Source organism: Camelus bactrianus, chromosome 11, assembly GCF_048773025.1.
Source record: "Camelus bactrianus isolate YW-2024 breed Bactrian camel chromosome 11, ASM4877302v1, whole genome shotgun sequence".
Taxonomy (NCBI): domain Eukaryota; kingdom Metazoa; phylum Chordata; class Mammalia; order Artiodactyla; family Camelidae; genus Camelus; species Camelus bactrianus.
The window spans coordinates 11,932,000-11,956,862 of NC_133549.1; the positions used below are offsets into that span (position 1 = coordinate 11,932,000).

Genomic DNA, 24,863 nt, shown 5'->3' on the forward strand with positions numbered 1-24,863 from the left:
TACACAGTTTTAGACATACATCAAATGTCTATAAAACCACTGAACACATTTTTAAAGGCTAGCTAAATCATGCTAACACTACAGTCAGCTACACAGAGATGTTGATTAGAAGTAATTCTGAATGATTTGTAGGAATACAAGCATCCTTGGAAAGTACTATTAGCAAACGTTTACCACTGTATTACATTTTTCTAGCCAGTTTATGCTACGTCACTCCTAGAATCTGTGGGTAACAAACTAAATCAGATCAAAATAATAAGGAAATAAATCATCTTTTTTTCAAAGATTCACTTAGAAATCAAATGAAAGCCATTTTAGAATCAGATGCTATTAGGGATTATGAACATTTGTCTCTCCCAGCTCAGCGTTACTCTCTTGAGTTTAGAGCAGCAAGAAGGCAAAGAGACTCAAGTATCCTCTGGAATTCTACATGAATAACTCAACGCCAACCTCCTCACAAAGCCCAGCCTTATTCTGCAGTCTCCTTATACTATCCTATGGAGCTAAAGTACTGAGTTCAGTGCTTCACACGGTTAGTATTCAATGAAGAGTCATGGAGCGAATTAATGCCATGTGGATTCTCTCACTCTCTTAACTGATTCTATAAAATTCCCTTATGTCACTACACAGTGACTTGATCTCAGGGGAAGCCATGGGTTAAGTCTGTAAGTGATTCAATCCCCCCAAAAAGACTGGCTCGGGTATTTCATTTGTCTATTTCTAAAAATCCAGAGGGGAGAAAGATATTGAAAATGTAGTGATAAACAAAATGCGTAACAGTAGCTCAGGGCAGGAAACTGACAGTGGGCAAGATCCAGACGCATTAAATCACATGGCCTGTATGAAGAGGGGAGCTGGGGCACCCCAGCTGATGTGCACAGCTGAGCCAAGACTGACCTGAACAGCAGAGAGTGGCTCTTATAAAAATCCCCGAACATTTTCTAAGTTTACGGCAACTCATCTGACTATACCTGTTAATTATCTGCTCAAGAATCATGCATCAACAGAGCCCATCACTAGGCAAATAGATACATTATTTCTAATGAAAACAGAATTGCTACCCCAGCCTTCAAATCATTTCTTTGGTTCATGAGACAAGAGGTAAAAATATATCCTGAAGACCAAAGATCCAAACCCTAGCACCTTCCATGACTGGTCCCATGTGTCTAAAAGATGACCTCCCTCCAACCCTCAGCTGCTCTTAATGGAAACAACAGGGAATTTGCTGAAGACATGGAAAGAAGGGTCACTTTCCACTTTCTAAGGCACTGCCATGAAAAGCCAAGCCCAAAGTAGCAAAGAAGAAGAAAATGAAAACCCTGAAAGAAATCTCTAAAGCAGCTTAATATATATTTGGCTTTTTCAAAAAGTCTAATAATCAGAAAACATATCAACTTTAAGGCTGGTAATGGACCCATATCCCACTGTGTGAGGGCCTGAAGGAAGCAATTGAAGGCCTGGCTAGATTCCCTCAAGACTCTCCAGAGAGAATGGATGATGCTAGTGAGGGAGGAGAAACATCCATTTTCAAGCAGTCACCTGAAAGGAAATCACTCCTCTATCAGTGGAACCAAGTGGATGCAAAAAACTAAAGCCATGCAACAAAGGTGTAACTCCCAACAGAACCTCACGCCTAACCTTCACAGCGGCTCACTCACGGACTAAATCCACGTGAGCATGAATCATGAGCTCATAACCTCAATGTCTCTCTCACTACAAGCACAGGCTAATTCTATACCAAAACCAATCTCCCAGGGCAAAAAGGGAGCGACCTTGCATGTAACATAACAGACATGAATAACCTGAAGTATTAAAAAATATAAGCCCCTTAAAATATAATATATGAATAATTAGGAGTTACTAGTGATTAAATTATCTGCCTGTCTGAGTACAATTCTTTCTGCCGTTCCAACTTTGATGCTGGGGAGCAGATGAGAGTAGAAATGGAACCTTATTCTTGGCGGTATCAGTTGGCTTTGACCACCGGAAGACAGGGCAGCCCTGAGGCTCACTGAAGCAAGGCTAAGTATTTCACAACGCAGTAACTGATACAAATGAAAAGAGGCTTTTACAAAGAAGGCAAAGGAGTACAACAGCAGTTTTACATACCCTTTACCTTCTCAGACTGACATCCTGCCATAGAAGCACCTCGGTTCAGTCACGCAAGGATGACATTCAAGCTCGATTTCTCAGCTTGCACATGGAGATACCCGAGGGCAGTAAGGAGGCATTCTTGACTCACTGCAGTATCTCAGGCTTCCTCTTTGTTCTCCCTTTCCAGTGTTTGAACTGGAAGCCAAATACTAGTCACTAAAGTACAGGCCGGAAAGGGAATGATTCGAGCTTGTATAACCGGTTTGATAAAACATGCCTAGAGAAACAAGGCCAGGAAGCGAGCTAGTAAAGAACAGAGTAACTCCTTGTTTCCCCAGAGGGGTCACGGGCAATACAGACAGGAGTCATCCTCATCTGATTCAGCATGATTTTCTAAAGGTAACTCATCTCTAGAGAGATCGATACACACACATCTTTGGGTAATGACAGTTTTTAGACACCTCCTAAAACAGAAGTCATGTGATTAATCCCCAACATCACGATCATGATAAGCACAACGTATGTCTCCTTGTGGCAGAGAAGAAACAGACATGCAAACTCGACTGGATTTGGGCTTAAAGAAGAGACACAAATCGGCACCTTCACACACAAGGCTCATGTGCACTCACCCTTCCAAGGCCTTTCCCTTTCTTCTACAACGGGTTTTCCCTTCTCTGGAAGCTCTCTACACCCTTGATATCTTCTCCAACAGAAGCTCTGCCCAGTGTGTAAAATTTCTTTGGCCCTCCTCACCTTTTTCTCCTCTTTTCAGGGGTCATCGGGAAGAAGATTAAGAACCATGGCGAGGGTAGGGGGGTTGAGTGCCACCTGAGGAGGTTGTTAATGCAAAAATAATTCAATAATTTGTACGAATTTTTTCTGCCCCCCTTTTTTTTCTTTGTCCCCCTAGAAAAACCATTATGCTGACATTATGGACTAAAGGACAATCTGACTGGAAGAAATGAAAAGGATTGAACCTATTGTCACAGCTATCAATCAGTTTAAAAATACCTTATTGATGAAAAGGATCCAGGGGTAAAAAATGAACTCATGCACTGTAGCAATTCCATCACTACCGACATCTCTTTCATCCATTTGAAAGGCTGACTGACCTACACCCCAGACTTTAAGAAACTATGAAATACAGAGACTGTCACCAGCAGGTATCCCAGTAGTTGTCAGGAACCCATTTCCAAAGTTCCAGAGCATTAGAATGGCCCACTTTGCTTGTCAAGGTGAGTAGGAGACCAGTGTGCAACATTTGAGAATACTGCCCGTTGCTTCTGGTTCTGTGTATAAAAATACAGAAAGAGGGGGGATGTAATAATCTGATCTTACCCCTAATTAGTAAGGGGGTCTGGGTCTTATTACCTCTAAAATTACTCCATTCAGTTTTCAGAACTAGTAATATCTTTTCAGATGTAAACATTTCTGTGAACCTCAGGATGTCTTCATCAAGATAATATGTTATTCCCTTCCAATGACCTCTGTGTAGTTTAAAAAAAAAATGCAAGCAAGAGAGATGGTATCACGTATTTTGAGAATAAAACTTAAAGAGAAGACAGACCCATAACTCAGTAGTTTTCTAGTAACTTGAGTTTGTTAAGTGCCTGTAAAAGTTGAACGAATGAAAAAAGCATGGGCAATATACAAGCTTCTGAAAATTCACAACTGATTACATTTTAAAAACACAATTTCAGTGTAACTAAACACACAAAGATTAATAAATATATAGGCAAAACAGCAAGACTGCAATAAGATGAGTAAGAAAGACAGTGACAAGAATGACAGATCCAGTGTGTGTGGTCCTGCGTGGCCCAGTGAAAATGCACCACAGACTATTCAAGGAGGAAATGGTACAGTTATCAAAATGGAGCAATGAAACCTGTGAAACCATATTAGTAACCTCAAGAATGGCAAACGAGTGCATCCGGGGAGAAGCAAGATGGCGGAGTAGAAGGATGCTCGTAGCTCATCCTCTCCCACAAATACACCAAAACTCACACCTACAGACCCACTCAGCCAACCAGAGCACCTGCTGAACTCTGACAGAACATCGCCCTCTTCGAAAGACAAAGACGCCCAAAATCTGGTAGGAGAAAAGGAAAAAAGACAGACGAAAAAGCAAAACGGTGCGGGACCCTCCCGTGGGGAGGCAGCGGCAGAGGAGGAATAGGGCTCATTCGCTGGGTCTCCTCCCTCCAACGGAGAGGCCAGCGGGACAGAGGGGGAGCCTCCGAGGCTCAGATCTGCCCCAGCACCCCTTGACCGAGAGAACTGAGTTAAACGGGCACAAAGGGTCCCCACGACACCCAGCCCGAGACGTGAGCCGGCAGCTGGGGGCCGGGACAGGCCGCCCGAGCGGGGCGGAGGACGGGGGCGGCGGCACAGAGGCGACCCCGGGCGCCTGCAGGGGGCTGCGTGCCATGGTGGGGAGATACAGAGCAGAACCACCTGGACCCCCCATAAAATAGGGAGAAAAAAAAAAAAAGCAAAGCAACACTGCTGGTGTGCCCTGGGGGAAGGGGCGCCGTAGCCTTTGTCTCTTCAGACCCACGGCGCCATTACTGGCGCTTCTCGCGAGAAGAGAGGCGGGGTGCGGCAACAGCCGCCATGTCCTCCTGTGCGCAGCGCCGGGGCGGGGCCGGGGGCGGGGCCGAGCCCTGAATCCGCACCAGGGGCTCCGCAACCTCCTGGGCAGGACTAAGACTTGTTTACAGCACGAGGCAGATAGGATCTTTCTGCCCTGGTACCTCAGAGAACTCGCACCGCCAAGACAAAGAGCTGGGTTTTGGAACAGAGCAGGGATGGGGTGATTCCGTGGCCTTCCCCGAGCCCGCCTACGGAGCGCCAACCTGAGGCGGAGCGGGCAGCTGCACAGAGCAGCGGAGCCACTGGCGCCGGGAGAGGGCGGGCTGCCATCCGCCTTCCTGGCAGGAACGCAGCATCCGACCGCGGTGCCGGGAGGGGGAGCGATCCACCCACCTGCCTCCCCCAGAGCACATCATCTCACTGCCGCATCGGGAGGGGGAGTGACCTGCTGGCCCACTGCAAAGGAGAGCCGCACCCCGACCCAGTGTTGGGAGGGAGCACTATCTTCCTGCCGACAGGCACTACGAGCAGCACAGACGAGGGCGCCAACAGAGGGCCTCTGCAAACAGCAAGCGGAGTTTGCGAAACAGGGCGAAGACAGAAAGACTTCTTGATAAAACCATGAACAGCGCACAGTCTCCAAGAGAACATATCCTTTTTTTTTTTTCTTTTTTTAAAATCTTTTTTATATCTGTTTTATTTTCTATTAACTTTTTAATCTTTACTTTTTAAAGTTGTGTATGTTTACAGTTTTAATACCTTAAAAATTTTTCTTTTAAAATATTGTTATTTTAAAAAATCCACTTCATTTCATTTTTAATTCTCTTGGTTTTGATCTGTTATTGATTATTCACAGGTTTCAAATATTGTTTTTTGATTTTTTTTCTCCTTTTTATTAAGGTTTTCAAAAGACATCTCAACTCGATTGCTATTCTGCTTCAACTTGCTCTTCTATTATTGATTATACACTGTTTTCAAACCTTTTTTATCTCTCTGCTTTTAAAATTCTCTTTTATCTTTTGTTAAAATCTGTTCTATTTTCTATAACCTTTAAACAATTTACTTTTTAAACAATTGTATATGTCTCCAGTTTTAATCCCTTTAAAGTTCTTCTTTTAGAATATTTTTATTTTTATTTCTCTTTTTACTACTTTTAAAAATACACCTCATTTTATTTTTATTTCTCTTGGTTTTGATCTCCTATTATTGATTATACACAGGTCTCAAATACTGTTTTCTGATCTTCTTTTTTTAAGGTTTTTAAAAGACATCTCAACTCAATTGCTATTCTGCTTCAACTTGCTCTTCTATTATTGATTATACACTGTTTTCAAACCTTTTTTTTTTCTCCTTTCTCTTAAAATTCTCTCTCTCTCTTTTTTAAGTTTTATTCCTGCATAGGCTTTAGACAGATAAATAAATAAACTCCTTAAGGACCACAATAGATAACTGATACTCCATAAGCCACAGTGCCAGAGAGATATGAGCAATATGAAGAAGCAGAGGAACCACTCCCAATTAAAAGAGCAAGAGAAATCCCCTAAAAGCACGATCAAGGAAATAGACATTGATGGCCTACTAGATCAAGATTTTAAAAAAAGGAGTGATCAAAGTACTGAAGGAACTAAAAGAGATAGTGTTTTGAGATATAAAATGTCAAAAATGAAATTGAAGCTATAAAGAAGAGCCAAGTAGAATTGGTAAACTGAGATGAGAGCTGATCTAAAGGCTGTACAAAGCAGGCTAGATAATGCAGAGGAATGAATAAGTGACCTAGAAGACAGGACAACAGAAAACACCCAATCAGAACAGGTGAGAGAAAAACAAATAAAAAAAAAAACAATGAAAACAATATAAGGGACCTATGGGATAATCTAAAGTGTACCAATCTACGCATAATAGGGGTTCCAGAAGGGGAAGAAAGAACAAAGGGGATTGAAAAGGTATATGAAGAAATCATGACGGAAAACTTTCCAAACCTAAAGAAGGAATCAGATATCCAAGTACAGAGGGCTCAGAGGGTCCCAGACAGTAAGAACTCAAACAGACCCACACCAAGACATATCATAGTCAAGATGGCCAGAGTCAAGGATAAAGAAATGATCCTAAAGGCAGCAAGAGAAAAACAAAGAGTGAGTTACAAGGGAACCCCCATAAGGCTCTCAGCTGATTTCTCCACACAAACACTACAGGCCAGAAGGGAGTGGCAAGATGTATTTGAAGTCCTGAATGAAAAAAAGATGCAACCTAGGATACTCTATCCAGCAAGGCTGTCCTTTAGAATAGAAGGAGAGATAAAGAACTTCACAGACAAGCAAAAACTAAACGTGTTTAGAAACACTAAACCCATACTAAAAGAAATATTGACAGGTCTAGTCTAAATAGAAAAGAAGCAGGATGCTACAAAAAAGAGAAACTCATAACTGGAAAGGTGATAACTTCCATGAAATCCAAGTAGAATAAACACAAAATTGTAAAAGAAGACATCTAAATCATTAAGAGTGGGAGAGGGAAGCAAGAAAATATAAAGTTTTTTTTTTCTTTTTATTTCAGATTTTTTGTTCTCGGTAGGATGGTTTTGAGATTACATTACTATCTGTTTAGTACAAACAGTTATAGTAATAGGTTAATAGACTTACAAAAAAGGGTAACCACAAGCCAAGAACTTACAATGGAGTCACAAAAACTAAATAAAATCCAAGATAATACAAAGAAAAATTACCAAACCACAAAAGGAAGAAGAAAGGAACAAAGAGGAAATACCAAATCAACTGCAAAAATAAGTTCAAAATGGCAATAAACACACATCTATCATTAATTACTGTAAATGTTAATGGACTAAATGCTCCAGTCGAAAGACACAGAGTGGCAGACTGGAGAATAGAGCAAGAGTCTTCAATATGCTGCATACAAGAGACCCACTTTAGGAAGAACGACAAATATAGATTGAGAGTGAAAGGATGGAAAAGGATATTCCATTCAAATGGAAAAGCCAAAAAAGCAGGTGTTGCAGTACTGATTTCAGACAAAATAGACTTTAAAACAAAGGCCATAAAGAAAGATAAAGAAGGACATTTTATAATGATTAAAGGAGTGATACAAGATGAGAATATTACACTCGTTAATATATATGCACCCAATATAGGAGCACCTAAGTACATATAACAACTACTAACAGAGATAAAGGGGGAAATTGATGGGAATACAATCATTGTCAGAGATTTTAACACCGCATTAACATCACTAGACAATCTTCCAGACAGAAAATAAATAAGGCAACAGAGAAATTAAATAATACAATAGAAAAATTAGATTTGGTGGATATTTTCAGAGCATTACACTGCCCCCCCAAAAAATAGGATATACATTCTTTTCAAGTGCACATGGAGCATTTTCTAGGATTGATCATGTACTTGGGCACAAAAGAAGCCTCAACAATTTTAAGAAGATAGAAATTATCTCAAGTATCTTTACTGACCACAATGCCATGATACTAGAAATCAACTACAGAGAAACAAAGGAGGAAAAAAGGAAAGCGTGAGGATTAAACAACATGCTATTAAAAAACCAATGGGTCAATGATGAAATCAAAGTTGAAATTAAGAAATACCTTGAGACAAATGAAAATGAAAACACAACCACACAAAACTTATGGGACGCAGCAAAGGCAGTGCTAAGAGGGAAGTTTATAGCGATACAGGCCTTCCTCAAAAAAGAATAATAATCTTAAATAAACAATTTAACCCATCAGCTAAAAGAACTAGAAAAAGAAGAGCAAAAACACCCAAAAGTCAGCAGAAGGAAGGAAATAATAAAGATCAGGGAGGAAATAAATAAAATAGAGATTAAAAAAAAAATAGAAAAGTCAATCAAATCAAAAGCTGGTTTTTTGAAAGAGTAAATAAAATCGACAAACGTCTGGCCAAACTCACAAAGAAGAAAAAAGAGAGAGCACAAATAAGCAAAATAAGAAAGGAAAATGGAGAAATTACGACAAATAACATAGAAATACAGAATATCATAGGAGAATATTATGAAAAACTATATGGAATCAAAATGGATAACCTAGTGGAGATGGACAAGTTTCTCGAAACATATAGTCCACCAAGACTGAATCAAGAAGAAACTGATCACTTGAACAAACTGATCACTAGAAATGAAATCAAATTAGCAATAAAAAACCTCCCCACAAATAAAAGTCCAGGACTGGATGGCTTCACCAGGGAATTCTACCAAACATACAAAGAACTCATACCAGTCCTTCTCAAACTCTTCCAGAAGACTGAAAAGGAGGGAATATTCCCAAACTCATTCTATGAAGCCACCATCACCCTGATACCAAAACCAGGCAAAGACACCACCAAAAAAGAGAATTACAGACCAATATCACTGATGAACATAGATGCAACTATCCTTACCAAAATACTAGCAAATAGAATCCAACAGAACGTAAAAAAGATTACACATCATGATCAAGTGGGGTTCATCCCAGGGACACAAGGGTGGTTCAACATACGCAAATCAATCAATGTAATACATCACATCAACAAGAGAAAGGACAAAAACCACATGATCATATCAATAGATGCAGAAAGAGCTTTTGATAAAATTCAACACCCAGTTATGATAAAAACTCTCACTGAAGTGGGTATAGAGGGAACATATCTCAACATCATAAAAGCTATATATGACAAACCCACAGCCAGCATAGTACTCAATGGTGAAAAACTCAAAAGCTTCCCACTAAAATCTGGGACAAGACAAGGCTGCCCACTATCACCACTCCTATTCAACATAGTCTTGGAAGTCCTGGCCACAGCAATCAGGCAAGAGAGAGAAGTAAAAGTTATCCAAATTGGAAAAGAAAGGTGAAAGTGTCACTATATGCAGATGACACAATACTATATATAGAAAACCCTAAAAGGTCCACACAAAAACTACTAGAGCTGATTGAAGAATTCAGTAAGGTAGCAGGTTACAAGATTAACGTTCAAAAATCAGTTGCATTTCTTTACACTAATGATGAATCAACAGAAAAAGTAAAGAAATAATCCCCTTTAAAATAGCACCCAAAGTAATAAAATACCTAGGAGTAAATCTAACCAAGGAGGTGAAAGACTTATACATGGAAAACTATAAAACACTGATGAAGGAAATTAAAGGAGACTTTAAAAAATGGAAAGATATCCCATGCTCCTGGATTGGAAGAATCAATATTGTTAAAATGGTCACATTGCCCAAGGCAATCTACAGATTTAATGCAATCCCTATCAAATTACCCAGGACATATTTCACAGAACCAGAACAAATCATAATAAAATGTATATGGAACCACAAAAGACCTAGAATTGCCAAAACATTACTGAAGAAAAAGAAAGAGGCTGGAGGAATAACTCTCCCAGACTTCAGACACTACTACAGAGCTACAGTAATCAAGACAGCATGGAATTGGTACAAAAACAGACATATAGACCAATGGAACAGAATAGAGAGCCCAGAAATGAACCCACAAACTTTTGGTCAACTAATCTTCGACAAAGGAGGCAAGAATATGCAATGGAATAAAGACAGTCTCTTCAGCAAATGGTGTTGGGAAAACTGGACAGCAGCATGTAAATCAATGAAGCTAGAACACTCCCTTACACCATACACAAAAATCAACTCAAAATGGATCAAAGACTTAAACATAAGACAAGATACAATAAACCTCCTAGAAGAAAATATAGGCAAAACATTATCTGACATACATCTCAAAAATGTTCTCCTAGGGCAGTCTACCCAAGCAATAGAAATAAAAGCAAGAATAAACAAATGGGACCTAATGAAAATTACAAGCTTCTGCACAGCAAAGGAAACCATAAGTAAAACAAAAAGACAACCTACGGAATGGGAGAAAATTTTTGCAAATGAAACCGACAAAGGCTTGATCTCCAGAATATATAAGCAGCTCACACGACTGAATAAGAAAAAAACAAACAACCCAATCCAAAAATGGGCAGAATACCTAAACAAGCAATTCTCCAAGGAAGAAATACAAATGATCAATAGGCACATGAAAAAGTGCTCAGTATCACTAATTATCAGAGAAATGCAAATCAAAACTACGATGAGGTATCACCTCACACCAGTCAGAATGGCCATCGTTCAAAAGCCCACAAATGACAAATGCTGGAGAGGCTGTGGAGAAAAGGGAACCCTCCTACACTGCTGGTGGGAATGCAGTTTGGTGCAGCCACTGTGGAAAACAGTATGGAGATTCCTCAAAAGACTAGGAATAGACTTACCATATGACCCAGGAATCCCACTCCTGGGCATATATCCAGAAGGAACCCTACTTCAGGATGACACCTGCACCCCAATGTTCATAGCAGCACTATTTACAATAGCCAAGACATGGAGACAGCCTAAATGTCCATCAACGGATGACTGGATAAAGAAGAGGTGGTGTATTTATACAATGGAATAACTCAGCCATAAAAAAACGACAACATAACGCCATTTGCAGCAACATGAATACTCCTGGAGAATGTCATTCTAAGTGAAGTAAGCCAGAAAGAGAAAGAAAAATACCATATGAGATTGCTCATATGTGGAATCTAAAAAAACCCCAAAAAACAAAAATACAAAACAGAAACAGACTCGTAGACATAGAATACAAACTTGTGGTTGCCAGGGGAACGGGGGGTGGGAAGGGACTGGGATTTCAAAATGTAGAATAGATAAACAAGATTGTACTGTGTAGCACAGGGAAATATATACAGGATCTTGTGGCTCACAGCAAAAGAGAATGTGACAATGAATGAATGTATGTTCATGTATAACTGAAAAATTGTTCTCTACACTGGAATTTGACACAACATTGCAAAATGACTATAACTCAATTAAAAAAAGTTTATGTATAAAAAAATTTTTTAAATTAAATTAAATTAAAAAAAGAATGGCAAACATGATACATGAAGTTGAATCAAGACCAAAAAAAAACAGCAAACTAAAAGCAAACAACAAATTACTGTTTGGTATGAGCCGTTTGGTAACTACCCTTTCTAAAATTTTTCATTTTGGCTGCAATACATGAAATGCTAATTTTACCTCAACATGGAATATAGAAAAGACAGATTTTTGAACAATGTGAAATTATAAGTAAAGCTCAGATAGCCATGCTCATCCCTCCTAAATATATGAGAAGTCCACATGGCCTAGCTAAAAAGTAGTTTATAAATATATATGAAAAAGGTTTTGAAAGGAGGCTTCTAATTCTATAGTGTTGCATGATTTCAAATTAGGTGAAAGAATGAGCAGCTGGAAGAGACTCAGTAACACAGTTACTACAGGTAATATAATATGTCCTGAAAGAGTGAAGAGAACATAAGGAACAAGTTACTGGGAGGAAAACAAGCAATGAGGACACGCGAGGTCAAGAAGCCTGGAGCCGCTCTGGAGAACAAGGGGATTTCTTGCAGGGACAGACTCAGAGGGATGATAAGAACCTGATATAAATTTGACAAGAGGACTCACTCCTCGCCACTGTTTCTGGCCCTCGGACATTTGCTGAATAAACACCACCAAAGAGGGTCACCTCATGCAGGGCTTTACCCTGTTTCGGTAGAAAATCGCTCAATAATCTATGTCTTACATTTGAAAATACAAATCATCAAATCAGATCAAAATCTATTTATCATTTCAAGTCATCACTGTAACCACTCCAAGCCCCTCAACTATCACCTGAGATTAAACAGTTCAGGGTCTCAAATTCCCACGCCTTCAAATCTCTGTTCGGGGCTGTGTTTTTCCCTCCAAGTTATAGATACTATTCTAATTTTGCCAATAATATAATTTGTTTTTAAACTGTAACATAACACCTGTTCCCTTCCTGTTTAATTTTTTGCACCACCAAAATGTTCAGAATAAACTAAAACCACCTTACTGTTTGATTATTTTCTTCACATGCATTTTTTAATGATCAGACTTTGAAATAAAAACAAGCTTTATCCACACCTGGTAGAAAAAGGGCGAAATATTTCTAGTCTTTTTAAAAGGGGACATCTGGTTGGTGTTAGATTTGGCTGCTGTGCATTGTTTTTTGGAAGACCAACTAGAATCCAAAAAGACAGTCTAATTAGTTTTTATTTTGTTTTTGGAATTTGCATCCTCTCCATCTACCTGATTCCTATGTAGCAACATTCAAAAGGAAGCTGGGGTTACTATGATAGGAATATTTATATTTACAGAAAAGAACAGTCAAGTGTGTCTGCCATTTCCAGGGTAACATTGCAACCTAACTTTCAAAACAAGATGTTACTTTTTCTTCCCTTGCCAGCTCAAAGGATGGAGACTTGCTCAGTTTTTCTGGAACCCTGTCCCAATCTAGGCTTGAAGCTTTCACGGACACAGGCAATAAACCAGTTTACAGTCAAAGTTAAACCAATAGCGGGCGTAACCTTCACAAACACAGCCATTGCATCCTCCGGGGAATTCTGGTGACTCTGTCCAGAAGTGTTCCCTGGAAGGCTAGTGGGTCTTCTAAAGGGGTTTTAATTACATTCCCAGGGCCCATACTTCTAAAGAGAAAAACCACAATCTATATCCTTAGTCCCCTCATCAAAAGCAAAGAGAAAAGAGAAATTTCTCTTTCAGAGGTTAATGGACTCCTGCCTGTAAAACTACATTGTTCTGCAAGTTAAAAACAAGCTTATATTTTTGACGATACACTTTTGGAGGGGGGCGGGCATCTTCCAAGTTTTTTTAAATTGAAAAAATATTTATCCAGAAAATTACAGTCTGACTTGATTACTGTATGGGTAACAAGAGCTACCAGGAAAATATTTACTTTCTCATAAAAATAGATTTTTACTGGTAAAAACAGAAGTAGATTAAGACTTGGAATTCTTACTGAAACCCAATGGCTGCACCATGTTTTCATTCCCCCAGCAGTGCAGAAGAGCTGCAGCTTCTCCACATCCTCATCACACTTGCCTCTGTCTTTCCTTTTGATTTCAGCCGTCCTAGTACACGTGCAGTGTGTCACACTGTGGTTTTGATTCTCATTTCCCTCACTAATCATGCTGAGCATCCTTTCATGTGGTTTTTGGCCAAGGGTATATCCTCTCTGGAAAAATTTCTGTTCACATCTTGGCTCATCATTCAGTCAGGCTGTGCTGCTGTCACTGTTGTTGAGCTGGGAGAGTTCATTACATATTCAGGATATTAACCCCTGATTTGCAAATATCTCCTCCCATTTTGTGGGCGATCTTTTTTACCTTCTTGACAGTACTGTTCGCAGCACAGACGCTGTTCATCTTGGTGCTGTCCGGCTGATCCAGCTCCTTCTGTTGTCACATGTGCTGTTGGAGTCTAAGAAACCACGGCCTAGCCCAAGGTCATGAAGATCTACTCCTGTGTTTTCTTCTGTTCATAGTTTTAGCTCTTACATTCAAGTTTATGAGTATTTTGAGTTAACTTTTTTTCACAGGAGGCAGAGGTACAAATTCTTTGTTTTGAATGTGGGTGTCAGTCAGGTTGTCTCAGCACTAGTTGTTGCCCTTAAAACGTCTTGGTACCACTGTCAAAAACCAATAAGCCATAAATGCCAGCATTTATTTCTGGGCCCTTATGTCTATTCCCTTGACCAACATGTCTATCCATATGCCGGTTGGTGCCCCACTGTCTTAATTACTGTACCTTTGTAATAACTTTGAAATCAGGCAGTGTCTTACAACTTTATTCTTTTAGATGGCTTTGAATATCCTGGTATTTTCTTTTTTTCCCTTGTTGGTTATCTATTTTGCGTATAGTAATTAGTATCTGCAAATGCCAAACTCCCACTTTATCCCTCCACCCCCACCCCTGGGAAGTCTGCTTTCTATGTCTGTGAGTCTGTTTTGTGAATAAGTTGGACCTCCTGCATTTTCCTATGAATTTTCGAGATCAGCTTGTCAGTTTCTGGGGAGAAAAAGGCAGCTAGGATGTTGTCTAGACAATGTGTTCAATTTGTAGGACAATTTGACGAGTGTCTTTCATCTATAAATACAGCATGTCATTCTGTTTATTTGGATCTACCTTAACCTTCTTTAGGGTCTTCTAGTTGTCAGTGTAGAAGTCTCACACTTCTTTTGTTAAATTTATACCGAAGTATTTTTTAAAATGTCCTATGATGAAGGAAACTGTTTTCCGAATTACATTTTCACAGTGCTAATCGCTAGTGTCTAGAAATACAACTGACTTATATATATTGATTTTATATCCTGTGGAATCCCACTGAATTCCTTTATTGCTTCTAAAAGTTTTTTAGTGGATTCTTTAGGTTTTTTTTATATACAAGCTCATGTCACCTACAAAGAGAGACAGTTGTAGTTCTTCCATTCCCAACTAGATGCCACTTGTTCATTTATTCATCCTGGCCTAATGGCCCTGATTAGAAAATCCAGCATATTGGCAAACAGAGCTGGGAATGAACATCCTTGTCTCCTTCCAGGCCTTAGGGCAAAAGCGTTCAGTCTTTCATGCAAGCTGTAAGTTTTTCACAGGTGCTCTCTATCAGGTTGAGGAAGTTCCCTTCTATCCCCAATTTGTTGTTTGTTTGTTTGTTTTTATCATGAAAGTGGGTAGGATTTTGCATCTATTGAGATGTTCATATGGCCTTAGTCTTTTATTTTATTGTGTATTTCATTAACTGATTTTCATATGTGAAACCTTGCATTCTGAGGATAAATCCCATTGGCCATGCTGTCTAATCCTTTATATATGCTGCTGGACTCAGTTTGGTAGTATTTCATGAGAATTTCTATGTTTCCTTGTAAAGGATATTGGTCTGTTCCTTTTTTAACTTGTGATGAGTTTGTCTGGTTTTGATGGCAAAGTGATCTCAGAATAAGACGGGATGTGTTCCCTCCTAGTCTAGTTTTTGAGACAGCTTGTGAATGATCAGTGCTGATTCTTCTCTGCGTGTCTGATGTACTTCACCAGTGAAGCTGTCTGGGACTGGGCTTTTCTTTGTGGGTAGTTTCTTGGGTTTGTTTTGTTTGTCTGTCTTTTCTGATTGTCTGCTTACTTTCTATAGGCCTGTTTAGATTTTCTACTTCTTCCTGAGTCAGTTTTTCTGAGAGTTTGTCCAATTCATCTAAGTTATCTAACATGTTGTTGTACAGTTGTTCATAGTACTCCCTTATCCTTTTTTATATTCTGTAAGGTTGGTAGCAATGTCTCTTCTTTTATTCCTGATTTTAGTCATTTGATACTTAATATTTTTCAGTCTAGCTAAAGATTTGTTATCTTCTCAGAGAACCAACTTTTGGTTACATTCATTTTTTCTATCATTTTTCTATTCTTCGCTTCATTTATTTACACCCTAGTGTTCATCATTTCCTTCTTTCTACTTGCTTAGGGTTTACTTTTCTCTTCTTTTTTAGTTTCTTAAAGTGAAAGGTAAGATTGATTTCAGGTTTTTTTTTCTTTCTTAATAAGGTATTTACAGCTATAAATTTCCCTGAGCACTGATTTAGTTGCATACTATAAGTTTTAATATATTGTGATTTCACTTACATTCATTTCAAAGTATTTTGCAATTTTTCTTGTGATTGCTTTTTTGAGTTACTTGTTATTCAAGGGTTTAATATATATGTATCTGCAAATTGCCCAAATTTCTTTGTTAACGATTTCTGACTAAATTCCATTATGATCAGAAATTGTATTTTGTTTTTCAACAGTTTTCGATTTCCTCAAGTTTAAGGTTTGTTGTTGTTCCTGGCCCAGCAGTGGGTCTATCCTAGAGAACACTCTGTGTACGCTTGAGCAGCGTGTGCGTTCTGCTGGCTCTGCTGCTACAGCGTGGAATGTTCTATAGATGTCTGCTAGGTCTAGTCTGTTTATACTGCTGTTCAAGTCTTCTACTTCCTGGTTCACCTTCTGCTTACCTATTCTATCCATTATTGAAAGTGGGCCATTGAAGTGTCCACATATTATTGATTTCCCTTAAATTCTGTCAGGTTTTTTTTTTTTTTTTCATGTATTTTGGGACACTGTTGTTAGATGCCTATTATGTTTAGAAATCTGCCTGGTAGATTGACCCTTTTATTATTATGGAATGTCCCTCTTTGTCTCTGCTAACATTTTAAAAAGTCTTTGTTGTCTGGTATCAGTACAGCTACTCCAGTTCTTTTAAAGTTGTTCTTTTTAGTTTCAACTAATTTCTATCTTTGAATTTAAAGTATGTGTCTTCTGATGTCATATATACTTAATTTATTTTTATCTAATCTGACAATGTCTGTCTTTTGGATTGTTTAATACATTCACATTTCACGTTATTATCTGTATGGTTGAATTTACATATGCTGTTTTTCATTTTGTTGTCTGTATATCTCATGTCTTTTTTTGTTCCTCTATCCTTCCTTTATTGTCTTCTTTTGTAACATATAGATACATGGATTAAGTGGATATTTAATTCTTTTATACTTTATACAGTATTTGAGTCCAAATACTTTATACAGTATTTGAGTCTTCTTAGTGGTTGCTCTGGGGCTTGTAATATTTATCATAATTTACTAGAATCCACTTCATTTTTATGCTGACTTAACTCCAGAAGTACAGAAACTTCACTTCTCTGTAGCTCCATTCACTTCCCACTTTTTTATGTTACTACTGTTATACACACTGAATGTATGTGATTTATATATGGTACAAACTGTTATAATTATTAGTTTATATAATCATATGCCTTTTAAAGAACTTGAGAGAGGAAAGGAGAGAAATATATTTATATACTTTGTTACATTAATCTTCTTATTTACCCTTAATTGTTCTCTTCATTTTTTTCTGTAGATTTGAATTACCATATGGTGTCACTTCCTTACTCTAATACAAACACAGCTTTTGTTTCTACTAGTTTCCTTTGTTCTCAAATATATTACATTTCTGTATATCATAGGCTCAATAATATACATATTATTTTATGTACTTCCTTTTAAACTCAGTCAAAAGAATAAAGCAGAAGAAATATGCAGCTATATTATATGCTATGTAGACAAAAATTATGTTTACCAGTGAATTACGTGTGTGTGTATGCATGTAATTTCAAATTACTATCTGGTATCATTTACTTTCAGAAATATAAATTTATATTTTGGTTTAAATAAAAAAGTTTTAAATAAAAACCCAGAGATATAAATAACATTAATTTTTCTTCTAAGTCTTAGTTTTGTGTCCTCAAATAACTGGAATATTTTTCAGCTTAGGTCACACAGAGGTACACTGTGAGCAATCAGTCTAGTGTCACCAGCATCACCTCCTAGGAGCTGTCATAATTGTAACTATATTTTAAGTCAAAAAAGAAATAAAGTTCTCCTTTGCACTGGAATAGTCCAAAACCATGTTGCTGTCCATGGTAAAGAAACATACATTCCACTGTGTAGTACCAAGACATCAAAATTAACTTCAGGTCTAATTTCTAAATTCAATTCTCACTCTTATGTCTAATGAGAAAAACCTAAAGACTTTTGCTAGGAGGACGAGAAGGGAACACATCCAGCTAAGGGAACTGAGTATCAACAGCCTACATTCACATTCCTGAAACCGTCACACGGGAACTTCCCACGCACAGGAGAAGCCTGCTACTCTGAGCGCTGATTGACTGTGGTTTTAAACAGGACGTAAGGAAATCTTTGCTCACGGTGCTATTTTCAAAACTCATCCTTTACTATATTCAGTTTCTCATCATAATATATGATGGAACAGAATCTGAAAAGAAAATGTATAACTGAATCACTTTGCTGTACACCTGAAACTAACATTGTAAATCAAATACACTTTAATAAGAAAAATTTTAAAAATTCATCACTTAATCCTCTGTACATGTCTAAACAAAATAAACTTTTCAAGGTCCACTTCAATTCTCATCTCCTCCACACAGCCTCACCCTAAGTCCAACCGACTAGTTCTGTTCAAATCCTGACCACGGGCAGCACTTTTTGTGCAGAATTAGTTAATGCTGGGTCCCATGGGCCGTGCTATAATAAGTTAGCCCTTCAGAGAAGCTCTGTGCTCTCCCTGACATGACTCCTTTTCTTTGCTGTTCTCCTGCTGAAATGGATAAACCCTGTTCCCATCAGATCAAGAAAGGGGTACAACACTGAAAGTAATTGGTGTCCCCTCTCTTTTTAGTTCCTCAGGGTTCTCTGAAGGGGCTGCTCCACTCCATATTAGCAGTATTGAGAAAACATGCTCCCATCATCTGAACAAAAATCTTTCCTCACTTTTGCAAGGATGAATTTTAGTTTCCACAGATAATTGTAAAAGGTAATGAATCTTAAGTAAATTTCCCAAGCAACTCTTTTTTCAATGCTGATGGACCTTAATACACAGAATATCTCACCTATTAAAAATTAATAACCCTTTCTAATATATCGAGTCCAAAATAACTTAATATTGTCATATTAAATGTAATATAGAGTTCAAAAGAATTAAACTTCAGCATTATGACTAAATTTTTTATAATTCCAAAGTACAATGAATTAAATATAATTTTCCAAATACACCTAGCAAGGTCAAGGATCATCAGCCTAATTATATTTCCTTTTTATGCCACTAGGCTTTTTGTTTATTTGGTCTTTAGCCATTTACTTAGAAGTATAAAAATAATATTCTGGCTGAAAGAAAATTTTTTACAAAGAGGTTACTTTTGTTGCATTCTTTGAATTGATTTGTTGTGCTCTATAAATAGTTATAGGAAAAGCACCTTCAAAAAATAACGAATTTTTCAACATCTAAAACAAATCCAGATTCCACAAAACATATGTTCATCTAACTTATAGCCTTGTATTTTGATGTGGTTTTCTACGTAAATACATTTTTAAGGCTTGCAATAGGAATGTATTCTATTAAAAACAGATGTTATGTTAAAAGTTACAAAGTACCAAACGTTTATGATGCATTCCTCAAAACAAAACAAATTGTCTTACTATAAAACGTTTGCTATTTCAGACATTATTTTAGGTCTAAAAGACAAATAGCACCGTCCAACCAAAACACACCCCTGCCAGCTACAACAGGACAAATGGACACCAGGACACAACACTAGACTTCTGCTACTCAGAGCAGCACTCAGGCCATCATCCTGTGAGCCCTGAAATACCCACTGATTATGATAAAACATATTTTAATCTAAAAATAAGTATTTGCAATAAGTAAAAGTAAAGCAGAGATTCACAGGTAAAACACATACCCCTCTTTTCCTCTTCCAACCAACCAATCTTACAGCAGCAGACAATATTTGAAGTACAGCACACATGATTTTCCAATGTCCCAAAATAATAGGAAGACTCCTTCTAATGGCAATTACTACTTCAGGTAAGAATACTTAGAGGCTTCACAGTTTACACTCCCACATAGGGACATGTACATAATGAATGCTTCTTTTTCCCATTGTTATTATGAACTTTTACGACACACAGAAAAGCCTTTCTAGGTGTTAGGTCAAGGGGTGGGAAGAGATAAATTTGGGAGTTCGAGATTTGCAAATGTTAGCCACTATATATGAAAATAGAGAAAAAACAAATTTCTTTTGTATACCACAGGGAATTATATCCAGTATCTTGTAATAACCTTTAATGAAAAAGACTATGAAAATGAATATATGTATGTATATGCATGACTGGGACATTATGCTGCACACCAGAAATTGACACATTGTAACTGACCAGACTTCAATTAAAAAAAAGAGATTATGTTTGTAAAGTTCTGTATAGACTGGAATGTGTTAAATAAACTTAATAATGATAACTGATAAAAACAACAACAAAAAATAAATACATAAATAAATATTGAGCATAACTGGAAATCAATACAAATTCAAATACTTTTAAAAAGTATCTATTCTGACTTGGTTTCCATATAAATAAAATACCAAACTTACACTCATACATAGCATCCACATCCATACCTAGGACTCAGTGGTTCAGAGCACCGGGGTCTGCACCCAAGCTCCTCCCTCTACTCCCCTGGGAACGTCGTGATCCCTCTGCACCTCGGTTTTCTGTGCTATACACCAGGGACAATGGCGCCCACCCCATGGGATTATGAGGATTAAGTGAGTTAATACTAGATTGCGAAGACAACGAGTGCCAGGTGGAAACTAAGGCCTGAAACGCCGGGAGGTTTCCGTGGTTGCTGTGACTGTGCCGTGAACACCACTGTCACCGGTGCTGCCGCTGAAGCAGCTGCTGCCGCCACAGCCGTGTTCACCAAAACGTATTTACTCGTGACCTCATCTGACAGAGGATTAACCGGAAACTGCTTTTTTGGGGCAATTCTTACTATCTAAATCATTCCCATGTAAATTCTCCCACTTTCCCGCTCAGGTTCAGGTTAAATTTAATCTTTATTTGAACATGAAAGATCCCAAGGTGACTTAGGTCCATTATCAACATTAATAATCAGTGCATCAGCCTGGTGGGAGAGGCGGGACTGGGCTAAATGTTTACCAGCTCTAGGGCATTCCTTCAACATGGGCAAGTGAGATAAACAACAAGTTTCTACTGTAGGGCACAGGGAGCTACATTCACTATCTTGTAGGAACCTATGATGAAACAATATGAAAATGAATGTGTGTATATGCATGACTGAACTATTATGTTGTACGCCAGAAACTGACACAACACTGTAAACTGACTCTACTTCAATTAAAACAATAGACATAAAAATGCGCAAGTGTGTACATGTGCGATGCCTTAAGCATGGACCTCACATGAGTCTGGTTTTCTATCTTCTTGATTCCTTAAGAGACCGGGGTTATTGCTGTGCCAGGTTAGCAGGCTGATATCTAATTCTGATCTGGGTCACGCTTGTTTGCTAAAGGAGAACTACATCAAATCGCAGTCTGATAAACTCCCAGATGCCTTCCCAGCTAATCTCCTATGCTTCATATACCTCACAATGAAGAAGCGTAAGCTAAGAAGTCACCACAGAACTCAAATATAGGTTCCATGAAAAATATGAGACGCTCTGTCTTCAGTTCCTTGGAGGAGAAAGGACTTAGAAATACAAGAGATTCATCATCGCTGCTTCTCTAGGCATCCAGAGAACAACCTCTTCCTCCTTCTGCCAAACAGCAGTGCGCCCAGCTAAGCAGTCTTCTGTCATCACACTGAAAACACCTCTTCTGAAAATAAAAACAGCAAAGCCACGTCCCACCAGTGCATCCAGCCATCGTCTTCCTCTCAAGAAGAGGGCAGATCGCAGAAAAATTATTTGGCTATTTTGAAATATTCAAAGAAAATCACAACTCTTAGCTTTCATTGTACAGAAGAAGAATAGCTTGAAACACTTTCATAAACACATGCCACAGCATTAAAGGCTAGCGATTTCACTGGAAATGGGCCATGAGGTACTAAAACATTTGCACATAAAGAGGAACTACAGGTCACACAGTGTGAACTGTGCAAGTCCACTTACACACAGATGTTTTCCAGTAGTAAATACTGCAGTACCACACGATCTGAGGTTGGTTGAATCCGTGGACATGGAAATGTGGATGTGGAGGGACTCTGTACACGAAGGGCTGACTGTAAGTTACACAGGAATTTTTGACTGCACAGAGGACTGGTGTCCCTAACCCCGTGTTGTTCAAGGGTCAAATGTATTTGCATGCATCCTGAAAATACATTTTCCTTAAACAAAATTTTAAAATCTCAAGTAGATATAATGGATAGATTTTTCTTCCAAATACAACAAAGTTAAATAAAACTAGCTTTCTTCAGCAATATAACACTCTGCAGCAGATTTTTCTCTCACCAACATACAGAAAAAAAATTCCTTATCCTTCCAAAAACAGACCTGACATGCAGAGCTGAGTACAAGACCCAGGCCAAACTGAGCAAGCTCATCACGAGTCATGATGGAGACTGTTCCACAAACCCTGTTTGAGGCAGAAGATCAACAGTATTGTCACCATTAACAGGTGTAAATTACAGCACTGGTAAACTCTTACCCCCAGTTTGTGAAACGTTCTCATGACAGTGAGGCGACTGTGCTGAGATGATGGTCAACGCAGATGCACTGTTCGTATGCAAAGAGGCCATAGCATGCCAGCTAGTTGAGGTTGAAGTATTAATAATTTGGACATACATCTTATTTCAGTAAGCTTAAAAACTGAATGTTGAAGAAATCATGAAATCCTATTCTTGCAGACAACATATGAGACATCTGCCTTATCTCCGTTCACTTAACAGAAAAAGTGTGATGGGAGGTGGGAAGGGCATCGTTTGCCCTTTTGAGAATTTCATCTCTAGACAAGAGACATTTCCCATCATATGTGCCAGCTCGTCAAGTGACAATCCTGCTGCTTCCCTCTTCGTGACGTCTGTACTCCCCGCCCGTATCCTTTGCCCAGACAGCTCTTCCATCTCTGATACAGCCCATGAGAAGAGACATGGCTACTCAGCCTAAGCATGCTATATGCAAATATACCATAGAAAAGGTTTTTTAAATGTTTATGTTTGGCAGAAAAGTGTGGTTTTCCATTTACCTTTATTCCACTAACAAAGCCACCTTGGCCATATTGATTATCATGAAATGAATGATGCTTTGGCTTTTAAGCATTACTGGCATAGTCACTGATATTTATAAAGTATTCCTCCTACAGTCAGCTGGCTTATTCGTTAAGCAATATTTATTCAGTGCCTACAACGTGGCAGGTTTACCATAGTTTCTGATCTAAAGTCACCAGCAACCAGCTGTACCACAATCAATGGTTCTGAAAAATTGAACTGCATGTTTGGATTTGCACCATTCTCAGATTAACAGAAATGCCTGGGGTGAACCTGCCCGCCCACTCAGCTAGAGGTTCCATTCGAATCCACCCCTTCCTGGCTGGATTTCAGAGTGTCTGTCTGGTGGGGGTTGTCTGCTCTGAAATAAAATATTGACAGGAACGACTGTGGGTCATACACCTAGCTACAGCTTCCAGATCAGAGGCAGAAATTCAGGGAATCACATCACCCCATTCGCTGCTGCTCCTCTGGGGAGACTGCACCAGGAGGGCACTGGGAACTCCAGGTCTCACTTCTCTCCCTTTCCCTGACCTGAAAAGACGGAGCTGCTCGCCAGTCCTTCCTCCACGCACTTTCCCTCCCCCTGCAAAGGTGAGAAAGGTAGCCACTCCCCATTTCAGGGTGAAGGAGGCCCGCCAATAGCAACACCTTCCATCTGGGCTCATTATTCTGCGATTTTACTACATTTTCCTGCATAACAGCCTTGAGAAATTTACAGTATCATTTCATGATCAAGGCCCCTGGATGGATCAGCTGAGAAACACAGCATGAAAATGTTTTTCTCCAGGATAGATCAAAGGACCTAACACAGAATGCAGATGTTGGAACTGGACACAAGATTCTCTTCCCTCCGTCAAGTACGGTGTGGTTGTTTAGCTGGGGTCCACAGAGCACCCACTTCAGTCAGGACGCAACAAAACACCAAACACCTGACGGTTTGCTAAGGGCTGGACTCCTTGCTTTTTTTCGTTGCTCACTCTTACCTTTCTTTCCACCCATACTGGCACTCAGATGGATTTCAATCAAGTGACAGTTTATTTCTAGACAATTAATTCTAGAAATAAGCAACTTCTGGAAGTTTGGAACTATGTATTGTGAGACTACAAATAAAATAGTCAGAATATTGTCACTTGGTGGAGATGATTATTTGTTGTTTTATTCGGGAAACTCTTACTTCACCACATGCTGTAAAATTCTATCCTCTGCTATCCGTTTACAGACTGTGCAGGTTACAGACAGAGCCCAGAAAATGACTTCCAAGTTTTTCTCTAATGAAAGTTCACACTCATGCCCCAAATGCTGTCCAACTTCAGCAAACACACGGGTACTCACTTGCTTAGCCTTGGTCTTTGTGATGGTGTCAGAAATAGGTTTCTTCCTTTCCTTTATAGTAGTTTTGGAAAATAATTCCTCAAATTCATGACAATCTATGGATGGCTCTTCAATTTTTTCCCAAATAAGTGAAGCACTGGAGTCTCTAAAGTTAAGCAAAAGACCAATGAGAGAGCCATCAAGCCAAACTCCAAGACATCACGGGGATCATGAACAGAAAGGACAAGGAGGAGAGGGGGTGGAAGAGAAGACAGTAGTAATTTTGGAAAGAATAATTTCCAGGAATTCTCAGTTATCAAGTCATTGTAT

At 38.8% G+C, this 24,863-nt stretch overlaps 1 protein-coding gene across 4 annotated transcripts in view; it reads right to left on the minus strand.

The window, feature by feature from the left end:
* Positions 1-24,863, minus strand: part of FMN2 (formin 2) — a 285,811-nt gene that overhangs the window by 155,432 nt on the left and 105,516 nt on the right. For all 4 annotated transcript variants that reach the window (XM_074373220.1, XM_074373219.1, XM_074373221.1 and 1 more), the window contains exon 6: positions 24,555-24,699. In XM_074373220.1, the coding sequence (XP_074229321.1) occupies positions 24,555-24,699 (145 nt within the window). The remainder of the gene's footprint in view (positions 1-24,554; positions 24,700-24,863) is intronic.